The sequence below is a fragment of the Felis catus genome, chromosome D2 (assembly GCF_018350175.1).
Source record: "Felis catus isolate Fca126 chromosome D2, F.catus_Fca126_mat1.0, whole genome shotgun sequence".
Classification (NCBI taxonomy): domain Eukaryota; kingdom Metazoa; phylum Chordata; class Mammalia; order Carnivora; family Felidae; genus Felis; species Felis catus.
The window spans coordinates 23845388-23865613 of NC_058378.1; the positions used below are offsets into that span (position 1 = coordinate 23845388).

Consider the following 20226-nt stretch of genomic DNA (forward strand, 5'->3'; position numbering starts at 1 on the left):
ATAAAGGACGACAAGAGCGATGGTTTCCTCTGAAGTGATTGCAGGGACTTACATAGGCTGTCTTCTGGCCTTGCTGGGCTCCCCACCCCATCTGAGGTGGGGGTGGGGGGTGGAATATGGAGGTGTGTTTCAAGGGGCCTCAGTATCTTAAGGGCTTGGAGGAATAACATGGACATATGGGAGGGGAGGTCTCAACAAGTCTCAAACAGACCAGCCTGAGATGGTATTATTAAAAAGATTGGGGGAGATTGTAATTAAATGTAAAATGATTACTAAAACACATATTCTGAGTGTTTTGAAAGGGGCTTGAAACCATTTATTATAATCTAAAGCAAGCTATAAATAAAGGAAGATTTTATTTTTAGCCATACCTGCTAGTAGATGTAAAGGGTGGTTCTGTCTACAGAGGACTATGGACACAACTTGGTTCAAGCATGCTTCGTGGGAAGCTGAACAATGCAAAGCTCCCATGGTCTCGAGGTCCTACCCGGGCCTGTCGAGCAGGGTTTATGGAAATAAAGGGGTCTTTACTTGAGATGGAAAAGGTGCCATTTACCCTATAATATTTAACCACCCCTCCTCCTTCCATTACAATTACGAGCCCCTGTTTGCGAGCTGAGATTTTTTTTTTTCCCTCGGATTGCTGCCTTCAGCCCCTAAGTGAACTCCGCTGGCAGCTTCGCGGTTATTTTCCAAAAGAAGCCTCCTACTCTGATTGTATCCAGTGCCACTGGCACCTGTGCAGCGCCCTGCCCCCTGCACGTTCCAATAACAGCGTTTTCCTGTAACTCTGTTTGGAAACATCCACAAGGACCTCAGAATGCATTCTGTCTCCTGGTTTCAAGGAAATACTAGACTTGCTCGGATGTTAGTAAATGACGTGGTTTCCCCAAATTAATCATTTGCCAGATCATGCATCTGCTATTTTGTAAAGTCTTAATTTATGTACAAAAATAAAATTAAAGAAAAAAAGGAAATAGGGCCATAGCATGCCATCAGTATATTGCAAGCTGTTTGGTTTTATTCACCCAACTCAACAGTAGACTGAGCTTGCGTTTTAGCTTTGGAATTTGCTCGTTTTCGTAGGATTTGATGGATATCCCATTTTCCTGACCTAAGTGAATAAAAACAAACAGCTCGCAACATACACAGTTGGAGATTTGGGTTTTGTTTGGGTGGTGGGAGGAGCTGGCGTAACCATTTACCCTGAGATGACTGCAAATCCCACAGCCAATTGGGTCAATTTAATTAATTTACATAGTAATTTTATTTAGTTTTTGAAGTAGTCTACGCATCACACAGTTCAGAAATCAGAAGATACAAAAGCACGTTTAGTGAAAACTCTCCCTCTTTTCCTACGTCCTTGGGCACCCGTTTCCCTGCTCCTTAAGCAACCGGTGTTAATTCTGGTTCTCTTAAACTGATATTTTAGCTGAAATCTCATTTTATTTGGATGCTTCCTCACACTGACATAAAGGAACAGAGTATGAGTTTGGGACCCCGGGGGGAACTAGCTTCATAAATGTCCAGGGAGATGCCTTAGGGTGACAAAACAGAGCCCAAAGCAGAATTCCGTTTTTATTATAAAGAAAAGTGCTAAAGGAGAGATCTCACTGTAAAACCCGAGTCTCCCCATATACTCGTGTGGACTTCTCTGTTTCTGGGTTTCCAGAACAGGCTGTTCTCTTCTGCCTGTTGCATATGTATTGAATCCTGGAACTGTGAATCTCTTATGATGAAGATTGAATTTCCCATTGCCATTTTTTCAGATAACAGCCCGGCGTCAATGGAAACATATTTATGATGAATTAGGTGGTAATCCTGGCAGCACCAGCGCCGCCACTTGCACCCGCAGACATTATGAAAGGTAAGAAGCCCCTTCTCGGGGGCGTCTGGGTGGTTCAGTCGGTTGAGCGCCCGACTTCGGCTCAGGTCATGATCTCGCACTTTGAGAGTTCGAGCCCCACGTCGGGCTCTGCGCTGACAGCTCAGAGCCTGGAGCTGCTTTGGATTCTGTGTTTCCCTCTCTGCCCCTTCCCCGCTCGTGCATGCTCTCTCTCTCTCTCTCAAAAATAAACATTAAAAAAATAAAAGTTGAGATATAATTCACATACCATGAATTTTACTCTTAAAAAAAAGCCCTTTCTTAGAAAGCCCTTGCTTAATTAAAAGTGTGTTAATTGGAAGCAGCTTCTGGTGAAGGATAAGGAGAAGTCTAAAGGACTTTTTTGGAAATAGAAAATATCCCCTGGCATTTACCTTGCATACCGCCTTGGGGTTTTTTAAGGGACATGGCTCTCTCTGGTTACCGGAGCTAAAATTAGATGTTCTTTTAGTTTGGTTTTATCCTGTGACCACCTATTTGACAATGCCTCCCCCCCACCCCCAACACAAGCCTAGACTACTCAATATGTTTTCTGTAGGTTCATTTACTGTGAGAACCTTCCACTTCTGGAAATCCTAAGTCTGCAGTGTTACTATGAGGTTGCCATGTAAATGCGTTAACATTGAAATGTATTAACATTGAATGTGTTAATATTGAAAAGTAAGCATTTCTTTAATAAGAAAATTGGTCCCAGATAAGATCCATTGTTTTTTTCCCATCTTGGTATTTTTCTTCTACAGCTATGCTTTTCACCAAGAAAATCCTTTCTTGCCAAGCCATGCATGGCTCAGTTTTCTAACACTTTTAGCTTCTCTCAGAAGGTGATGATCATGCAAACAAGAAGTAATGCCAAATTAGCCTACTATGAAGGTTGTATCCACAAGAGTGTTTCCTCTTTGCATTAGGACTGTTGTTGTCCACAGCATTGCAGATCTGTTAGTGAATTCATGCATTATCCTTGTTCTGCGCTTCTAGTCCATACTTAATGTGTTAAAGTCACACCAACTTCTCTATCTCTGGCATTTCCCTGCTGAAATGTTGACTGACTCAGCAACCTGGTTTCAAATTCAGATCCAAGTAGAGGGGTGTGTGTGTGTGTGTGTGTGTGTGTGTGTGTGTGTGTATGCATATGTTTTAATAACAGTCATGGATGGAATGAAGTCAAGACACAGCTGAACAAACAGGCCAGTTAGCTTGCTAGTTTGAAAGGTAAAACATAACTGCCTAATGTGATGGTTGCCTTTTACATGTGAGTTACCATTCCAATTTCATCCCAGATGCCCAACACCTGCCTTTGGATCATACAAATTCATCCTCAGATAATGTCATCTGGAGCATCAACTCTTAGTCATATTTTTTTTTTAGTTCAATTAAATTTTTATCTGTGTTGCATTCAGCGTAGAGTCTCTTTTAGTATAGCCATTCCACGAAGCCTAGAATGTTTTGGTCGGTATAACCTAGTAAACTAGGTTGGGTTTAGTAGCCCATGGAAAAATCCCCATGAAGTATTCCTAAGGGATTGCCTTACGTGCTGTTACAGTCCACAAGGATTTTTTAAAATGGTAACAGGAATTCAAATTATTACTCTTCCTAGCCTTTTAGTATGCTACATCAGTTTTTTAAATGTGAGTGTTACTTCTCTCAGTATTTACTACAACAGCCTACATTCTCACTGTACATAACAGGTACATCACTGAAACCCTAATACAAAATAGCATAGATATCTCAGGTGAGTGTTGTGTTAAGAGCACTTAAGGTAACATGTTCAACTTATTTTTGACTTATGATTCAAGGCTTTAATCAGAACATTTTCATTAGAAACACCGTCTGTATTTTCAAAGGGCTTCTATTCTGATAGTGAACCTCCCATACCTCCATGTGCAAATGTTCCCAACACCTGAACCATCAAACATAAAGGACCAGACAGCAGTTAAAATTTGCAAAAAGAGTGTATCTCAGCTGTTTCACTCACTTTAAGGATGAATATTAAACGTATTACAAAGCATCACATGATCAAAAAACAGATTGGGTTTGATGGAAAAAAGATTGGATCTGATAATACAGTGAGTGTGTGTGTGTAATTAACTCAAGTACTGGTGTAGATAAAAATAGCCTCAATCTTAAATGAGATATCAAGATCTGTACTTAGTTGCATGACATACCTCATCTGCAGTAGTAAAATCCCAAATGCCTTCAGTCAGTCAAATTGGAAAATTCTAGGAGAGATACTTTACACTTTAGCAACTATACAACATTATTTAACATTCTTAAAAAGTTCTCTTCCCTCCTCATTCTTGGGAGTAAAGGGGATGTTTCATGAAGGTTTGGTGTCCCACTGGATTAAATACTTTTGAGATGCTAGGTCACTCACTCTTCTAAATCGAGAATTTGTTTGGTCAGTGCTTACCAGTCAGGATCTAGTAAGGACAATAAAAACCACACTAGGTATTCAACAAAGGGAACTGACGTAGAGACTTGCTTAAACCACTGTTTTTGTGAAGCTGTATGTTAACACGGAGGTAATAACCACAGGTTCCCTGGGGCCTAGAGGAGAGGCTGTTGCCACCCACAAGTTTAGAGAGTATGCCTCACAGAGCTGGGGTTAAGATCCCTCCTTCCCGGGGAGGCTCCCAACCAGTGCTGGTGGTTGAGCTCAGAGGTGGAGCATCGCGGAGCTAGGCTCAGACCTGAGGAGGGAGTGCTCCCTAGCTGGTGCTGGGCCCCAGAGCAAATGGAGGGTGATAGTTCTGGGATTGTCGAAAGAAGCTAGAGGCTGGAACCAACTGCTGCTGCTACATCACTGTTGGGTTGGCCCTGAAATGAGCAGCGAACAAATTAGAAAGAAGGAGGGACTTCCACCCCTCCCCTGGCCTGCTATGGCCCCATTTGCAGAACCCCAAAAGGAAGACAACTGACAAAAGAGACATGTAATGGGCGGGACTCTGGTCCCAGAACACAGAAGAGTAGGTTTGGAGCTGAGACAATCAATAGTCAGCTGCCAAGTGGGACCCCCAACATGGAAAGCTCTGCACAGAGCCAGAAACCTTGTCCCAGGGTGGTTAGCATCCTTCCTTGGATATCCTTTCACTATCTAGGCCCCTTTCACATTGTAGTGATCAGATACAAAGGGTGTCTTGAGTGATTAGTAATTAATAATAGTGAAGCACTAAAATTTGCAGATAACTGACTTTTTCTGGAAAAAAAAAAAAAAAGAGGCTCCACTTTCATGATCCTGAAAGGAATCACCCATGCTCCTGTGTGTTGTGGTAGGCAGAAAGGTCTGGGGCAAGTGCTCCAGATGTCTTACATCTTTATTCTCTTTAATGGTTCTACGGGAGAAAGGCAGAGGACACCGAGATCTGTCCAGTGACTAGAAACAGTTCTGCTTGGGTCAGAGAAGAGCCTGAAGCTCTCAGCCACAACTGTGCTTAGGGACTTGGCAGATTTCCTTCCTTCTTGCTAATTACAGGCATGCTAACACAGAACAGAGAGGTCTAGATTGGGGAAAGGCCACCGTTTTCAAGAAGGTTCAAGAAGTTGAAAAAGATCAGGGTCTTGTGGGCAAACGTCTAGTCCGGAGATGCCCGTGGAAATCTGTCAAACCTTCCCGGTCAGATCAGAATGACCGAGTTCCCCCTGTGCATTCAGTCACACTCTTTTCACTCTTTTCACTCCGATATAGAGACTCAGTCTTTTTCCTATTTCCTTACCACCAGCTTTGCTTTCCTAGAAGATGAAGAAATGAGTGATCTAGTAGGCATTATCCACTGATTTATTTTTTGTGTGGTGTGGTTCATGTTTCCAGTAAATGTTTTCATTTTCCAACAAGAAAAAAGTAGCCAGTTCCTCAGTGAATATTACTTGTATGTTACTCGGGCACTCTTGGTTTATTAATGAGTGTAATAATGAAAGTGTGGGTTGTTGAAAAGAATCAATGAGTGTTTTTATTTAAGGCACAGCAGAAATGGTACAATGCCTGTGAATGCATCATTGTTGCTGAAGGCCTGACTCGTCCAAACTTGCCTCTGATTGGTTTAAATCAAATAGGTCCAAGCACTTCATAAAAATGTCTTTGTCAGCCTGGTTTTACTTCCAAACCTATTCATCTCTGTCAGTTTTTAATATTAGTACCAGGCTCCTGGCCATAGTCCATTAGTACTGTACTTAATTGCTCATGTTACAGCTGATCACCAATATAAAAAGCATTAATGTTCCCCATCGCGAGACTGTTGCTATGTAGACGTCTCAAACTCAGCAAAGCTCATGAAGTGTGGTTATTCTGGACATTCCTTGCCCAGGATTTATAGATAAAGTTCCTATCGGTTATAATGCAAAGAAAAATGTCCAGCTCCTCCTGGTCAGGACCCTACTAAGTAGAACATTTTCCTCCTGATCTGACTCTCTCTGTTGAAGATGTGCTGAGTCACCGTTATCAGGACAGGAGCAAAAAAGGGAAATGGTTCTTTTTATGGCATTCTCTTAGCTTAGTTTTCTGGAATAGTAATTCACTTTAAAGACTTTGCTTTCACATGCAGATTTGTTTTCTTTTTTAGAAAAATGTTGTTGTTGTTTTTTTAAGCACATACAAGAAGGGGAAAAAATCTTCACATAGAATACCACATCACTGGTTTGAATTTTCTTGAATACATTGCATGGTCTGTGTCTGAGGAGCACGTGAAGTTGTTATTAGGCTTGGAAAAAGGAGCATTGAGGCAAAAGGACTTTATGATGTGCTTTTCTGAGTATTTAGAAAATCAAAATCAGGGGTGCCTGGGTGGCTCAGTCGGTTGGGCATCCGACTACAGCTCAGGTCATGATCTCATGGTTCATGAGTTCGAGCCCCACGTCAAGCTGTGTGCAGACAGCTCAGACCCTGGAGCCTGCTTCAGATTCTGTCTCCTTCTCTCTCTGCCCCTCCCCTGCTAATGCTCTGTCTCTCTCTGTCTCTCAAAAATGAATAAACATTAAAAAATGTTTAAAAAAAGAAAATCAAAATCATAAACAAATGTGCTTATATGCGGGAAATGAGCAATTATGCATCATCTTCTTATATACCTAATGCCCAATTTCAAATTCTAACCTTTTGCTTTGCCTGGAAGTATTCCCCTGGCAAGACTGTCCTGCTGCAGGGCTGGGGCGGCCTCCTTTGCAGTGACCTGGGGTCAGTGGTACCCAAGCCAGACGCATCTGGGCAGAACCCTAGTGACAGCTGGACCTCAGCCTTTCCTCTCTGAAGAAAGAGAGGTTCATGTTTTGAGTAAGATAAATATGTGCTTTAAGATAAAGACCAAAAATATATCAAGTCCTAAGGAACTCAGCTAATCATGTTGTGAGGAAAAAGCCAAGGGAAAGTAAAGTAAGGTGAGTTCCAGTTCTGTTTATGTCCTGGACATGATCTGCTATGTTTTTGGTCATTTTGATACCCTTGAAGTTAATCAGTACACAATTCAGAAAGACACAGGCAAGATCACAGAGTATTTTAGATTTGAGAGGTCCCTTAGTCGTCTTCTAGACCAGTGCTTCTCAAGTGAGGGTTTCTGGCCTGTCTGTGTTCTGTGAACAGAATAATTATGAATAAGCATTGTTACACGTACGTAGCAATTTGCCAGAATCATTTTATGTCTGTTGAAACAAATAAAAAATCGGGCCTTGTGTTTTATGTGCCTTTCTTAAATTTCATTTTCTACTAATTCATTTTTATGAGTTACGAATTTTACACCAGTGTCAGTCAGCAACAGACAGGAAACTCAGAAAACTGGTCCTTCACGTCAGGCCACTGAAGAAGCACTACTCCACACCCCCGGGCACAGACTCAGATGTCTGTGGGGGAGGTAGCATAGGTGAGTGCAGTGGCCAGGTAGGAAAGTAGGAAGCTGGCACACACAGGCCAGAGAGGCCCAGCAGGATCAGCCAACACCACTGTCTTGGACAGATACAGCCTCAGTACTGTCAGACCTTGAATGGTTTCATGATAACTTTTACATGAAGTCACCTGACTTGCAAATATTGGATCCAATATTTCTGAAAATATTTTACATCAGTTAAACTAAACATACCCCTGGGCAAAATGTAGCCTATAAGCTGCCAAGTTCTGTGGGAACTGAACTACCTTTGGCACTGGGCTAATCCAGTCTCTGCTCCAACGCCTTGCAGTTGGGGAACAAGAAAGAAGCAGGCCACCGTTGGAGGTGCTCTTCATCTAAACACTCTTCCACATGCTGAACAAGACACCATCTGTGACTTCCCACTGGCCCTCCCTCACCTTCTGGGTCTGACTCTTTCTCTGCATGCCATTTCCTTGGTGATGGACCGCCACATGCTTGGCAAAGCTTCTCTCCCACTCCAAGGCCTCCTATTCCATTCAACCAAGCCTCAGAGCACGATTTATTGGTTTTCACGAGGTTGGCCTGCTCTTACGTAGATGCCTCCAATTTGTGTCACTCAGAATACCCAAAGCGATTCCAGATGTGGTATATAGTACTTCTTGGGATGTAGCAGTATCGGCCTTTCAACATAGCCTGAGATTACATTTGAAATTGGTAAGAAGCCCCCTCCCAGTGGCCACTTTCTTTTTCTGGGATAGGAGTGATTTGCCATTTGAGTGACTGGCTGACTGCCTTTTTCCTTTGCTGCTGTCCTCAAGAGCCATTGGGTGTTTTTTGAATACCTATGATGTACAAAGCCTTCTCTGGGATAATGAAAATGGATGAACCAATGAGTTTGGAGTAGGGTTGACAAACAATGAGGAGGTGCTCACCCTACCACATTTATGGAAGAGATTGCTAAGGGAACATGATGCTACTTTCCATGAGGCCAAGCTCAGCTTCAGAATTCTCCTCAGTATGACACCCCCAGGCCAGTGCTACCAACTCAATAGAACTGGGAGGTACTATGATCCTTGGCTTATCTAACTTATCATACGATCTAACTCTTAGTTCATACATACATGAAAGAGAGTTGAATATTTAAGGCTATAAAAACCTTAGGTAAGTAAGTAATAGATACAAATAAGAAGTTCAACAGGGATGAAAGAAAGAAGAGAGAATTTTCAGCTGGAATGAGCAAAGTCTTCCAGGAGGATCTAGAATTTGAACTGGATCTTAAAAGAGTTAGGTTAGAACTTGAGAGATCATCATACATCACACATACAGAGATCAACATACAGCTAAAATATTCAGCTGAAGAATTCAAGAACAGTAAAGATACTATTTTGGGGAGCAAGGATCATGTGGTATTGCTTTCCTTGAGTCTCCCCAATGCACCCAGTGCAGCATCATGAACATATCTGGGAACTCAGGAATTAGGGGTTGAATGAATTGATTTCAATCCAAACAAAAAGGACAGTTTCTTCTACAAAATGTGCATAAAGAGGTAGGAAACGAGGTGGTGGAAGAGGCTGTCAGGGGAGTACTAAGGCTCAATTTCAAATCAGATCCACCACAGGCAGGTCTTGCAGTTTATCTTCTCAGTGTCTGTTAACTCTCTTGCCCTGAGGTCCAGTGGCTGGACCACTCCCATCCTCACCCATGGGTGACCATGGTGGGGTTGACCAATGTCTGGACTTGCAGCTCCTTTCTAAATACTGTGTTGGTAATGTGGGCTCTAGCCAGTGGGCACAGGTATTAATACCTCTCCAACACTGCCACGCAGGCTTTCGCAACTCCCTTTTTCCTCAAATACACAGAAGTCCTCCTGGCTCTTATCAACAGCCAGGAGCCTGGGAAACCTAAGGTGCTGAGATTCAGGCAGGCTGAGGCATTTCTGCCACTCTTCCGTCTACACTCCACCAAGCTTGTTCTGGGGGACCTATAGAATTCCTCCCCAAAGGAGAGTCAGATAATTTCCTAAGCAAGAGCCTTCCTCTGTATCACTCAGCATGCCTAAAATGCTCTGATAACTTTCCAATGCCTGGATATTTCAAGAAACTTTTAAAAAGGAAAACAAAACTCTCGCCAGGCCCTGGAGTAGAAAAACTGGTTTCTGCTTTAAAAAAAAATAAACAAGAGCCTTTGAAAAATCTCTATTTAAAAATTCTTAAATTTGCCTCTAAATGCAAGTTGTAATTAATAGAAGTTGGAGTTTACACTATCGAGTGTAAAAACACCCTCAGGCACAAACTAATCAAGTGTGTATGTCATGCTGTAAACTACAGCAAGTTCTTTGTTTGACCCAAAAAAAGCTTGCCAAACAGCAGTTTTTCTTTGTCAGTCTCCTTTATTGTCTCATTTTTGTTTTCACCCTACCTCCCCCCTTTCTCACTCCTTTGAACCTGGGTACAGTATTTAAGAAACTTTTCAGGTCCTATGTTTTATTGATAGTTTTCATCAAGCATGAATTTAAATTTGAGAATAGATTAGGTGTCTTAGCCCCTTTTCTTTTTGATAAATAACAAGAGGTTTCTACTTATGATTTTCTGTCCTCGGGGCTTTATCATTAAGATTAAATAACTGTACTCTCAAGCATGCCACTGCACAAACATCTTTTCAATTACGTGAGTAACAGATGCCTTCACAAAGGAACTATTGAAAATTCAGAGAGCCATGTTTCCAAAAAAGAAAGAAAAAAAAGCATCAGATGACAGAAGAATGTAATTGTTTACCATTAAAATATATCCTTAACTCTTCCACCGAAAACCTCTCAGAACATTTTGTTTTTATACAACTTATTACGAAGTTTGATCAAAATTATAAATGTGGGGGGGAATTGCTGAACATTTCAGAAGCTCTGGAACCCATGGTGTCTCATGTAGATGAGACCTAAATGCAATAGTTGTTTGCCTGTCTTCACATAATGGACACTGTCTGCCTTCATTTGTGGGGTGCTCATTATGTTGAAAACACTGTAGTTATATTTGTCTGTTACTCTTGAAATAATGTTCATCTGCCCTTGAAATGGATCCATGCAACTTAATTCTGAGTTAGTCATTGTTTTTTCATTGAGAAGAATGATTGCCACCATCTTTGCTGGCTGACATTGTGGAGAGCTGGGTGCTATTTATGGTCTATGCCCTCTGTTGTGAGAATGTACTTTAATCCCAGGGCATAAAGTCAGCCTTAAGTCCATTCCAACTTTCTTTAGTGTGAAAGACATGGGGATAACATCAGTCTAGACCCTCTTAGAAGAGGCAAGGAGGCATCATAGAAGCAAAGCCCCTGAGGAGCTTTCATTCTAACTGGGGAGGCCATGAGAACCTCAAACATGGTAAGATTAAGTACCCCAGGCTGGAATTCATGAAGGGATATGATTGCTGAGTTTCTCTTACCATCCAACATCAAGTTGGGCCTCATCCACCTAGGGTCACCACCTTTTCAAGAGTCATGGTATTTTAGAAAAAGGAGTATTGTGCCCAGTGCCCAAGCCGTAGGGCTGTTCTAATGGGTTGACTCCTTGTGGAATGGCCATGGGTGTATCTTATAGGTCTGTTGCGTCTGAGAAAAAGAGAATGCTCACCCTGATTTTTTTAGTGCCTTAAGTGCTTAGAATTCTCCTAACCCAGGGGTGATCAGTTCAGTATCTCCTGAGTGTCAGTGCTTCTCAGACAAGGTATAAAAGTGCAGTTACCCTGCTGATATAAAGGCAGCTCAGAGAGGCAGACAGATCTGTGTTTGAACTCAAATTTTAGCACTTAATAGCTGCATGCCTTTGACTAGTCATTTAATAATTTCACTCTGAACCTCCATTTCCTCATCCATAAAAATGAGGGTAAAATAATGTACCTGTATATACTTATTTTTGTAATAGTTGAACTTAAGGTATACAAATACCTCCTATTAATAGGCATTTAATACATGGACCCTGTTATTAATATTGGAATGCCTAATCAATATATAAGAATAACCAGAAGTTTCTCTCCCCATCCTCCCACCTCAGGCCCCCACAGACCAATGTAACTGCAGTTCAGCGGGCCTGTCATCCCTGAGCAACCTCTCTCACGTTGACAATCCTTTATAGGAGTCAAGCCACCATCTTGCTTGGCCCAGGCTTCATGTACCTTGCTTTTCTTTTTTTACTTAGTGTTACAGGCACTCCAGGACCACAGAAGGTGTCAGAGTCATTAATGGGCCTAGGAAACAACTCTCCCACCACTTCCAGGGGCAAATGGACAGTATTAATGCCTTCAAAAAAGTTTCTTGTTCATCTTCTGTTGTCTCTAGAGTAGGCAATGAAGCCCTGTTAGGCAGGTAATTTTCCCAAGAAAGACCTTTTCTGATGACAAGTGGCCATATATTGTTGTTGATATAATGGGCCACATGGCTTTTGGGTTCTTACATAGAATATAAATGATGCTATTTATACCCACTTCCTTATTAAAGCACTCCATACAGTTTACCCTTGGTGACCTCACGGTCAAGCTAAGTCTTCCATATAGAACCCATGCTGCATTCTCCCATGGTTTTCTTAGCTCACATGAGTCCTGCCATTCACCATTCTCCATGGCTTACAGGTCAGCATGGCCTACAGGTCAGCATGGTTCAATGCTCAAAGCCTTTAGTTCACCTCCTCATCTGTTTTAGGAGGGTGCTGGAGACCTCTTTCTCAGCTCTCTTGGTTACTGACATTTTGCTCCTCACACTCTGCACGCTATTTTTTCTGCTTTCCAGAAACACACCATAAAATAGAGGAGATTTTTACCCAGGGCCCACATCTTTCTCAGATGGAGCTTGGTTTTTAAGAGAACAGGAACAAAGTTTCTGTTGTACTCAGTGAGTGTTGTGCCCACTGAGGAAACATCCCACTTCTGTGTACGCTGACATAGCACATTTGTGTCTTTGACTTTTGTTTTGGTACCAATCACCCAAATGCCTTCTGCCATTTTTATGGTTGTGGTCTGGAACCCTGAGAGGTGGACAGTATGTGAGATTAGAAACTTTCTAGTCTTCTTGGAACCTTAACAGGGGTGCATACATCATCTTCAAAAAAGAAAAATATACCTTCTATTGGCTCCATATTTGGTGAAAGATTGCTTCCCACACTTCACAGTGAAGTTATATTTTCAATTTCTGGCTGAGAAGGGAAATGTCTGGCCAAGCCTTAGAATTTATCAACCCTGGAGTCAACTTAGAGGTATAATGACTTCATTTGGGATCAGATCAGATCCGAAGCCCCAGCGGAACCAATATGTCATTTCTTTTCTACTGCCATACAAAAGCCTAATACTGTAAGTATAGTAGGAGCATTTTGGCCCTTACATGCACACCAACTTTATTTCCCTCTGACCCTAAGGTATTCTGTTCCAGGGGCACCAGCAGATCTTTGGGCCTAGAGTTTTTCACAGGTTTGATACCATAACAGTGTCTATAAAGTGACAAGGGTGAGTTTGAGGATCAATTACAACCCTATAAATTACCTACTTCTTTCCCCCACTCCAAATTGAGTCAGTTCTAGACAGTATTATACTATCATTTTGCAGAGCTCTATAAATAGATGGATTCTCATTTTTCCTCTTAAGCACTGTTTGCTCAATGTTTTTGGCCCCAAAGTTCAGTCATTCCATGCAAGCATTAATCAATACAGAAGATTATTAGTGGTTACTCGTTCAAAAGAGATTTGACATTATTTTCCGTCTGAGTATGGGGAAGGGAGGGGGACAGCGCTGCCTAATAAAGATGAAGTCTTTTCTTCTTTTGTATGAAATGCAAATGATGAGGACATGTGGCGATATACATTTCTTGAATGTGAGGCTGCTGGTTTTTGTTAAGAAAGAGAGGCAGGACCCTGGAGGATTTTAGAATTTGTAAATATAAAATTATCTGCCTTGGTGTTTAAAAAAATAATAAAAGAGAGAAAGAGCTGGCAGGTTGCCAGATTACTTACATTACAGTAATAGATTTGCTGACCCCTGACTTCTGCTGTAGAGAAATGTATTGAATTTTTCATAATATCAGATGAGGCAGATCTAAAAACCTAGTATACTGAGCACCATTATTTAACTTGAGATTTAACAAAGCCGAAATCTTTTCAAACCAGCAATTTCTTGTATGATGATAATTTAGTGGCTCAGATGCTAATAAATCAAGGTTATAACGCTATTGATTTGTTAATTTTAACTTGGGTTGATTTTAAGTCGTCTTTATTTAAAAAAAAAAAAGATGAAGAAGGAGAAGGAGAAAAAAAATCTTGCTTTCACAGTGACTGAATTTAATAAGAATCTTGGTGATAGCAAAAGGCTCCCCTACTGTTTCTGCTGTGGGGTGGAAAATGTTATTCTTGTATTATTCCTAGGGAAAAATAAAATCTCACGCTGCTACAAATCTTATGCCTATGGAAAGATGTTATTTTTTAATACATGATGGCTTACCTATTTCAGATCCATTAATGGCATCGTAAATAAGCATTTTGCTAATCTGAAATGTGAAATCTGGATAATAATAAAGGCCCATTTATCTGCCAAGCTTTCAATTCCCAGAGTAGATGTAGATCAGGGGTAAAAATCTCTCTGGATTTTCTAATGAATATATTGCTTCTCTTCCCCATTACTTCCACCCACCTAAAGCCCAACCCACATTCTTAGAGTTGCAGCCCATTGAAGATGGGCTGTGTAATGAGTTCTCAGGGGCTGGGGCGCATTTTTGCTTTTAGCTGTATAGTTTAGAGACTGATTAAATCTTTGTTGTACTACAAATATTTGAGGAATAATCATCCGCAAGGCACAGGCATGTTGCATTATACTAGATTCTTTATACAATACGAGCCTACTCAGCTTCCTGCATTGGGTAACGTTGACCTTAATATTGGCTAACCTGTTTTTAATGGTATTGCATTTACCCTAAACGTTTAAAATGTTCCAAAGCCTATAATAGCTTTCGTCTTTTTGTACTGTAAAAACTTCTAATAACCAGATGATAAGATCATATCCTGTGGGGTAATTGTGTTGTACCATGACAGGATAACTGAAAAAACATTCAGTGAAAATCGCACCAAACGGAAATCACTATATGAACAGTGATTGTTTGTGTGCTGTGTGAGATCGTGCCCTGTTCTTTGGGGCTTAGCTGGCCATATTTCTACTTGTTTCCTTTTAGCTGCTGCCTTTCTTGTTTTATTTTGGGAACCTTTTTTTCCCTGAGCCACTATAATTATCTTTCAGTGATTTAGAAGGAGGAAAAAAAACCACTCAATTGACCTTTACACACACACACACACACACACACACACTCACTCACTCACTCACATATTCTCTCCCTCTGGAAGCCTTGAACAAGCAAAGCTTGTGTTTGGATTCAGTTTTACCTTAGTCATGCCTCTTTCCAGATACAAGAAACATTTAATTCCAGATTTCCTGCTTCTGGCTTTAGGCCTTTGACCAGCAAAGTGAAATGTATTTTTTACTGCTGTCGGCCAGCCAGCTGCTGAGTTGAGTGAAGAAGAAAAAAAAAAAAAAAAGAAAGAAAGAAAGAAAAGGAAAAAAAATGAAAGCAAAAACTGAAATGGAAATGTTGCCCTGCTTCTTGAATCTGCAGAATTGTCTAAGGAAATTAAAGTCTCCTAAAGGCACCCAGCTAAAGGGCCTGGGTGGCCCCGGCCTGTGAGAGCCTGAGGGGAGGGGTCCACGTTGGGTGTGCCTCCAACCCAGTTCTCTGCCTTCTGTCACCCTCTCCCTACACTCAGAGGTAACACTGTCATGCTTCCGGGTGAAGAGGGTTCCTCCACGTGTCACCGTCGCGATTACAGAATGAAGCTGAGGGCAAGGGGGTCCCAACAAACAGCAACCATTGGAATACCCAGACTTCAATGCTACTTGGGTTCCCATGGCAACCAAACAAAAGTAAAACAAACCTATCCGTCCCAACAATAAAAATATGTTTTCATTAAAGTCTATTTAAAATGTTTTTCCCCCCGTTTAAAATATTCAATGCATTTCACTCCCCAGACAAAAATCCCCAACCTGCCAATGTTAAAGGGGGATCAAGTCCCTGGCAGGACCACGCAGATAAAAGGAATCGGGGTAATGTTGGGGACTTTACAGATGAGACGGGATAAATTCAAGTATGAACAAGATTGCTTTTTTCTCTCTTCTGCTTAGTTATGCTTTTTATTATATAAACATTAACTGTAATATTACAGTGGGAGTCAGGTATTTGGCAACCATATATTATTTTAGTAAGTCTACATCGAGAGAACAGTTTCCAGTTTTAGCAGCTGTAACATGTTTAAACTCAGTTTGTAATGGGATCTGAAGATAACTATTCCCCACGGGCTGTGTTGATCTTCATGGCTGGCCCACTGCCAGACAGAGGGCTCGAAACTATTATTCACGCCTCCTTGCACATACCTTGTCTGAGCATGCTCAGTAAATGAATTTTGTTTCTAATATGCTGTAAATCGGGATTTCATTTTCCCATAATTTCCTTGGTATTTTATTAAACATCGAACTATTATCACAAAAGCCCCCACGTCTGTACTCGCAAACCTGAACAGTTGTGTGTGTTGAAGTAGCTGAGATCCAAGTTGCCTGGTTAGAAGCCGATGGCAGGATAGCTAACAAATATCCAAACCAAAGAAGTTTTTGCCTGGAAGTCTTAGTTTAAAAATAATTAGGGTTCCCAATATTTGAACAGATTTATGTTGTTTATAAGCCAAGTACATTTTCTTCATTGAGTCAACTTGTCTTATTTAAAACAAATTATGTTTGCCGTATTAAAGTTCATATTTTTAAGGCTGAGTCTTGTATTAATCCCACAGTGAGTCATTAATCATACCAAATGCATTATAAAAACTTTAATCACTGCAGTTGAAACTGAGATTGTAATGCAATCCATCCCTTTTAATTACATCAGCTATTTTTCCCTTTCAGATCAAGAGCTATGTCGCAAAGGGAAAACAGATTAAAACTAGAGCTGTTTGATGTTTCTCTTTTTAGAACAATTTTATGTACTTTGTTTGAAAAGTTATATAATTAAAATGCTTGAATTTTTCAGCCCTCTGATTTTTGTGGCTTGAGTGGTCTGTCCGCCCTCCTCACTGGGGCTGTCTTTTGTTTGGCACCCCCAAACGGGTGGGAGTCACCCACCCACCTCAGAACTCGGGAGAAGACAGCTGTCTCTCAGCCACACTGAGCTTGCCTCCCATTAACCTCTTTATCTTAAGTGTCTGCTCTATATTTTAACATGAATGAAAATATAAACTTTGGAGACAGGCAGAACTAGGTGCAAATTCCATCTCTAACAAATGGTGTAATGCTTAAGCAAATTATTTAACCTTTCCGGGGCCTCGCTTGCCTCATCTCTCAAAAAGGAATAGTAATAATAGTAATAGTAGTAGTAGTAATATCATAATAATAACAATTACAGTAACACTCCAGAAAGATACTGTGGAGATAACATGAAATAATCTATATAATGCATTTAGGACATTACCTGGCACATACTAGTGCATACTTAGACTATCATGTTCATGAAGTCAGGGGCTTTGAATGCTTTATTCACTGCTATATCTCAGTGCTTTGAGCACTTATGCACATAGTAGGTGCTCAATAAATAATAGTTGGCAGAGCAATAAATGAATGCCAGCTGTCATTAGTCTTGCTTTCATTGCTGTGATAATATTTTTGGCACTTAGCCAGGTTCCATGAGCTGTGATAATGATGTTAAACTTTGGACGCTTCCATTGGTATCTTTGGTATATAGATTCATAAAACCAGAAAGATGTCTTACAGGGAAGTACGTAAGTTACCAGGTGCTGGTTTTGACCAAGGAAGTAGATCCCGGAAGTGTGGAGTAAGTTTCTAGAAATGCACAGGTGTCATTGGAGATGAGGTCATTCAATAAATTGCTTGTATTGAGAAAAGAAACTAAATCCCAGTAGCATCAATGCTACCTGGAACTGCCTCCCAAGATTGATCATCTCTTCTGATATCCTTCCAGATTAATCCTACCATATGAAAGGTTTATTAAAGGAGAGGAAGATAAACCCCTGCCTCCAATCAAACCTCGGAAACAGGAGAACAGTTCACAGGAAAATGAGAATAAAACAAAAGTATCAGGAACCAAACGCATCAAACATGAAATCCCTAAGAGCAAGAAAGAAAAAGAGAATGCCCCAAAGCCCCAGGAATCATCAGAGGTGAGTTGCTGTCCTCCACAGAAATACCTCTGTGAGACACATCCTGTCCTGTGTCTTCTGGAACCCTGCATCCAGAGCCGTGTCCCTGAATACCCACAGCCCTAGACTAAGAATTCACATCATCTCAGCTCCACGGGTCCCCGTAGAGCGGATCTGTTGGTTTGCCCAGGAGCTGGAAGGCAGTGCGCGGTATTAACTGGATGGACCAATAACAGGATCTAGAAAGATGAGAACATCCTGTATAAAACTGATAGCAAATGCTGACTTTGAGATAGAAGGAGTCAGGGCTTCAGCTCTGGGAAGCAAAGAGACTCCTATGTGATGTGGCTTCTTTGTCATTTCACAGCCAGTCTATCTGAGGAGTTGGTCTGACTCTACAGCACACTTTGTGGGTTCTAGCATATCTAGGGATGTTGAAATGATATATGCCATGTCTCCACAGGACTTCCCTAAAAACTCAGAGATTTGTTTGCCTCCCATAATTGACCTCTGTACATGAGCCTTGGGTTGAAACCAGTTTAGAAACACCTTAAGTATATACTATTTGTAGGAGAATTTTGAAATTGTTCCTCTGAAACCATTATTATCTCTCATGTTAACAGGTAGTTTCTGAACCTTTTAAAACAAGCCCCAGCTACCCACAGCCCCCAACAGCCCTTTGGTAGAAGCCATTACTGTCAGCATACAGCCAGTCATGGAGGCTGATCTGGGCTCTGTTTCAACATGAATAATAAAAAACCCTGCTGCCCATAAAAAAAAAAAAAAAATTAGCAGCCACATTTGGAGACAGCATGTTCTAGGATTCAACCCCAAAGGGAATTTTGGTACTGATATTAAACACCCCCTAAAAATCAGGTTTATAATGAACACATAAGAGACTCCCTAATTAAACACTGGCTTAAAACACACACACACACACACACACACACACACACACACACACATACACACACACCACACCAACCTCCTAACTAGAAATTAACCTACCCAACTGACTCCTGTGTAAGAAGAGATTATTAATACCAAGAAAAGATTTATTTTTTATTTTTGTTTCGTAATTATTCTAAGCTTTAGTAATTAAAAAAATGGGGGGGGGGGAATGATGCAGAGATTTCTAAACATCTGCAAGCTTGCAACATAAATGGCCAAAAGCAAGGAAATTCCAAGTTAAGGCTGACATTCCATTCTTCCTTTATCCCGTTGGCCTGGTGATTTATTATAGGGTTTTGGATCAGTGAGTTCTATTAGATACCATATGTACAGCATCGCCAAAGCACCAGAGGACAAACTGAGGCCACGGGGCCAGCTGACCTTTGAGTGGCTCCACTTTGGGGATGAAGTTTGAAATGGTTGTTTTGTGAGGTGGGGGAGGAGTCCTCAGCCCGCTGCCCTGAAGCCCCTCAGCTTGGGGAATGATTGTTGCCAAGAGTAGAGCCTGACTCCCTCCAGATCACAGAAATTCTTAAGGCCTTCAGGCTCCCTGTTTCTCCTAGGCCCCAGTGCCTCAAGGCACTGTAATGTTGGAGTATCAGAGGTTATCATGGTCAGGTCATCTGAACTACCTGGACTCTCATACCCTCTCCAAGGCTGACCTTAGAGTAAGAACTGCTGTCCACCTCCAACACAGACTCATGTGTTTGGCCAGGTATATTTCTCCTCGGTGACTGTGTGTTTGGAGCTTGGATTTTATTGTTGTTTTTCTTGATGTTTTCAATATGAAGCAGTGAACTCAATGGAGACAGGAGGGCTTATAAAGCCCTTCCAGTCAGACCCACTATCTTCAGGTAATTGGATTGCAAATGGCATGTGGGAAGGTACCATTTAACACATCAAGGCAGATCATAAAATGCCATCCCAGGAAAAACGGTCCTTTACTTTTTTCTGCCTAGCTTTCAGAGACCCTCTAAACCTGTTTTACAAACAAAACCATAAAACTCCATGTAACCGAAGACCTAGGTCCCAGAAACTTCAGTGAGATTGAGTATCCCCTGTAGCTTTACTTCAAACCACAGCCCCATCAGAAACTGACATTTAAATGCAATTTGCCTTTTTCCCTTGCTGTACTCATTTTTCTGTATTTTCATGTAATGTATAAGCTCAGGGGACCAATGATGATTGTTAATGTAGAACAAGTAATGATATTTGTACTGGAAAAGGCAACTATTAGTACAAAAAAAAAAAAAGAAAGAAAGAGAAGAGAAGCAAAAGCTATTAGGTCTTACACGTCCCTAAAAGACAGAGTTATCTTCAAGTAGATTTAAGGAGAAATACCTCTGAAA

The 20226-nt window shown here is 41.1% G+C and overlaps 1 protein-coding gene across 3 annotated transcripts in view; it reads left to right on the forward strand.

The window, feature by feature from the left end:
- Nucleotides 1-20226, forward strand: part of ARID5B (AT-rich interaction domain 5B) — a 180130-nt gene that overhangs the window by 152580 nt on the left and 7324 nt on the right. For all 3 annotated transcript variants that reach the window (XM_003993966.6, XM_023240482.2, XM_006937808.5), the window contains 2 exons: nucleotides 1770-1867; nucleotides 17749-17947. In XM_003993966.6, coding sequence (XP_003994015.2) covers nucleotides 1770-1867; nucleotides 17749-17947 — 297 coding nt within the window. The remainder of the gene's footprint in view (nucleotides 1-1769; nucleotides 1868-17748; nucleotides 17948-20226) is intronic.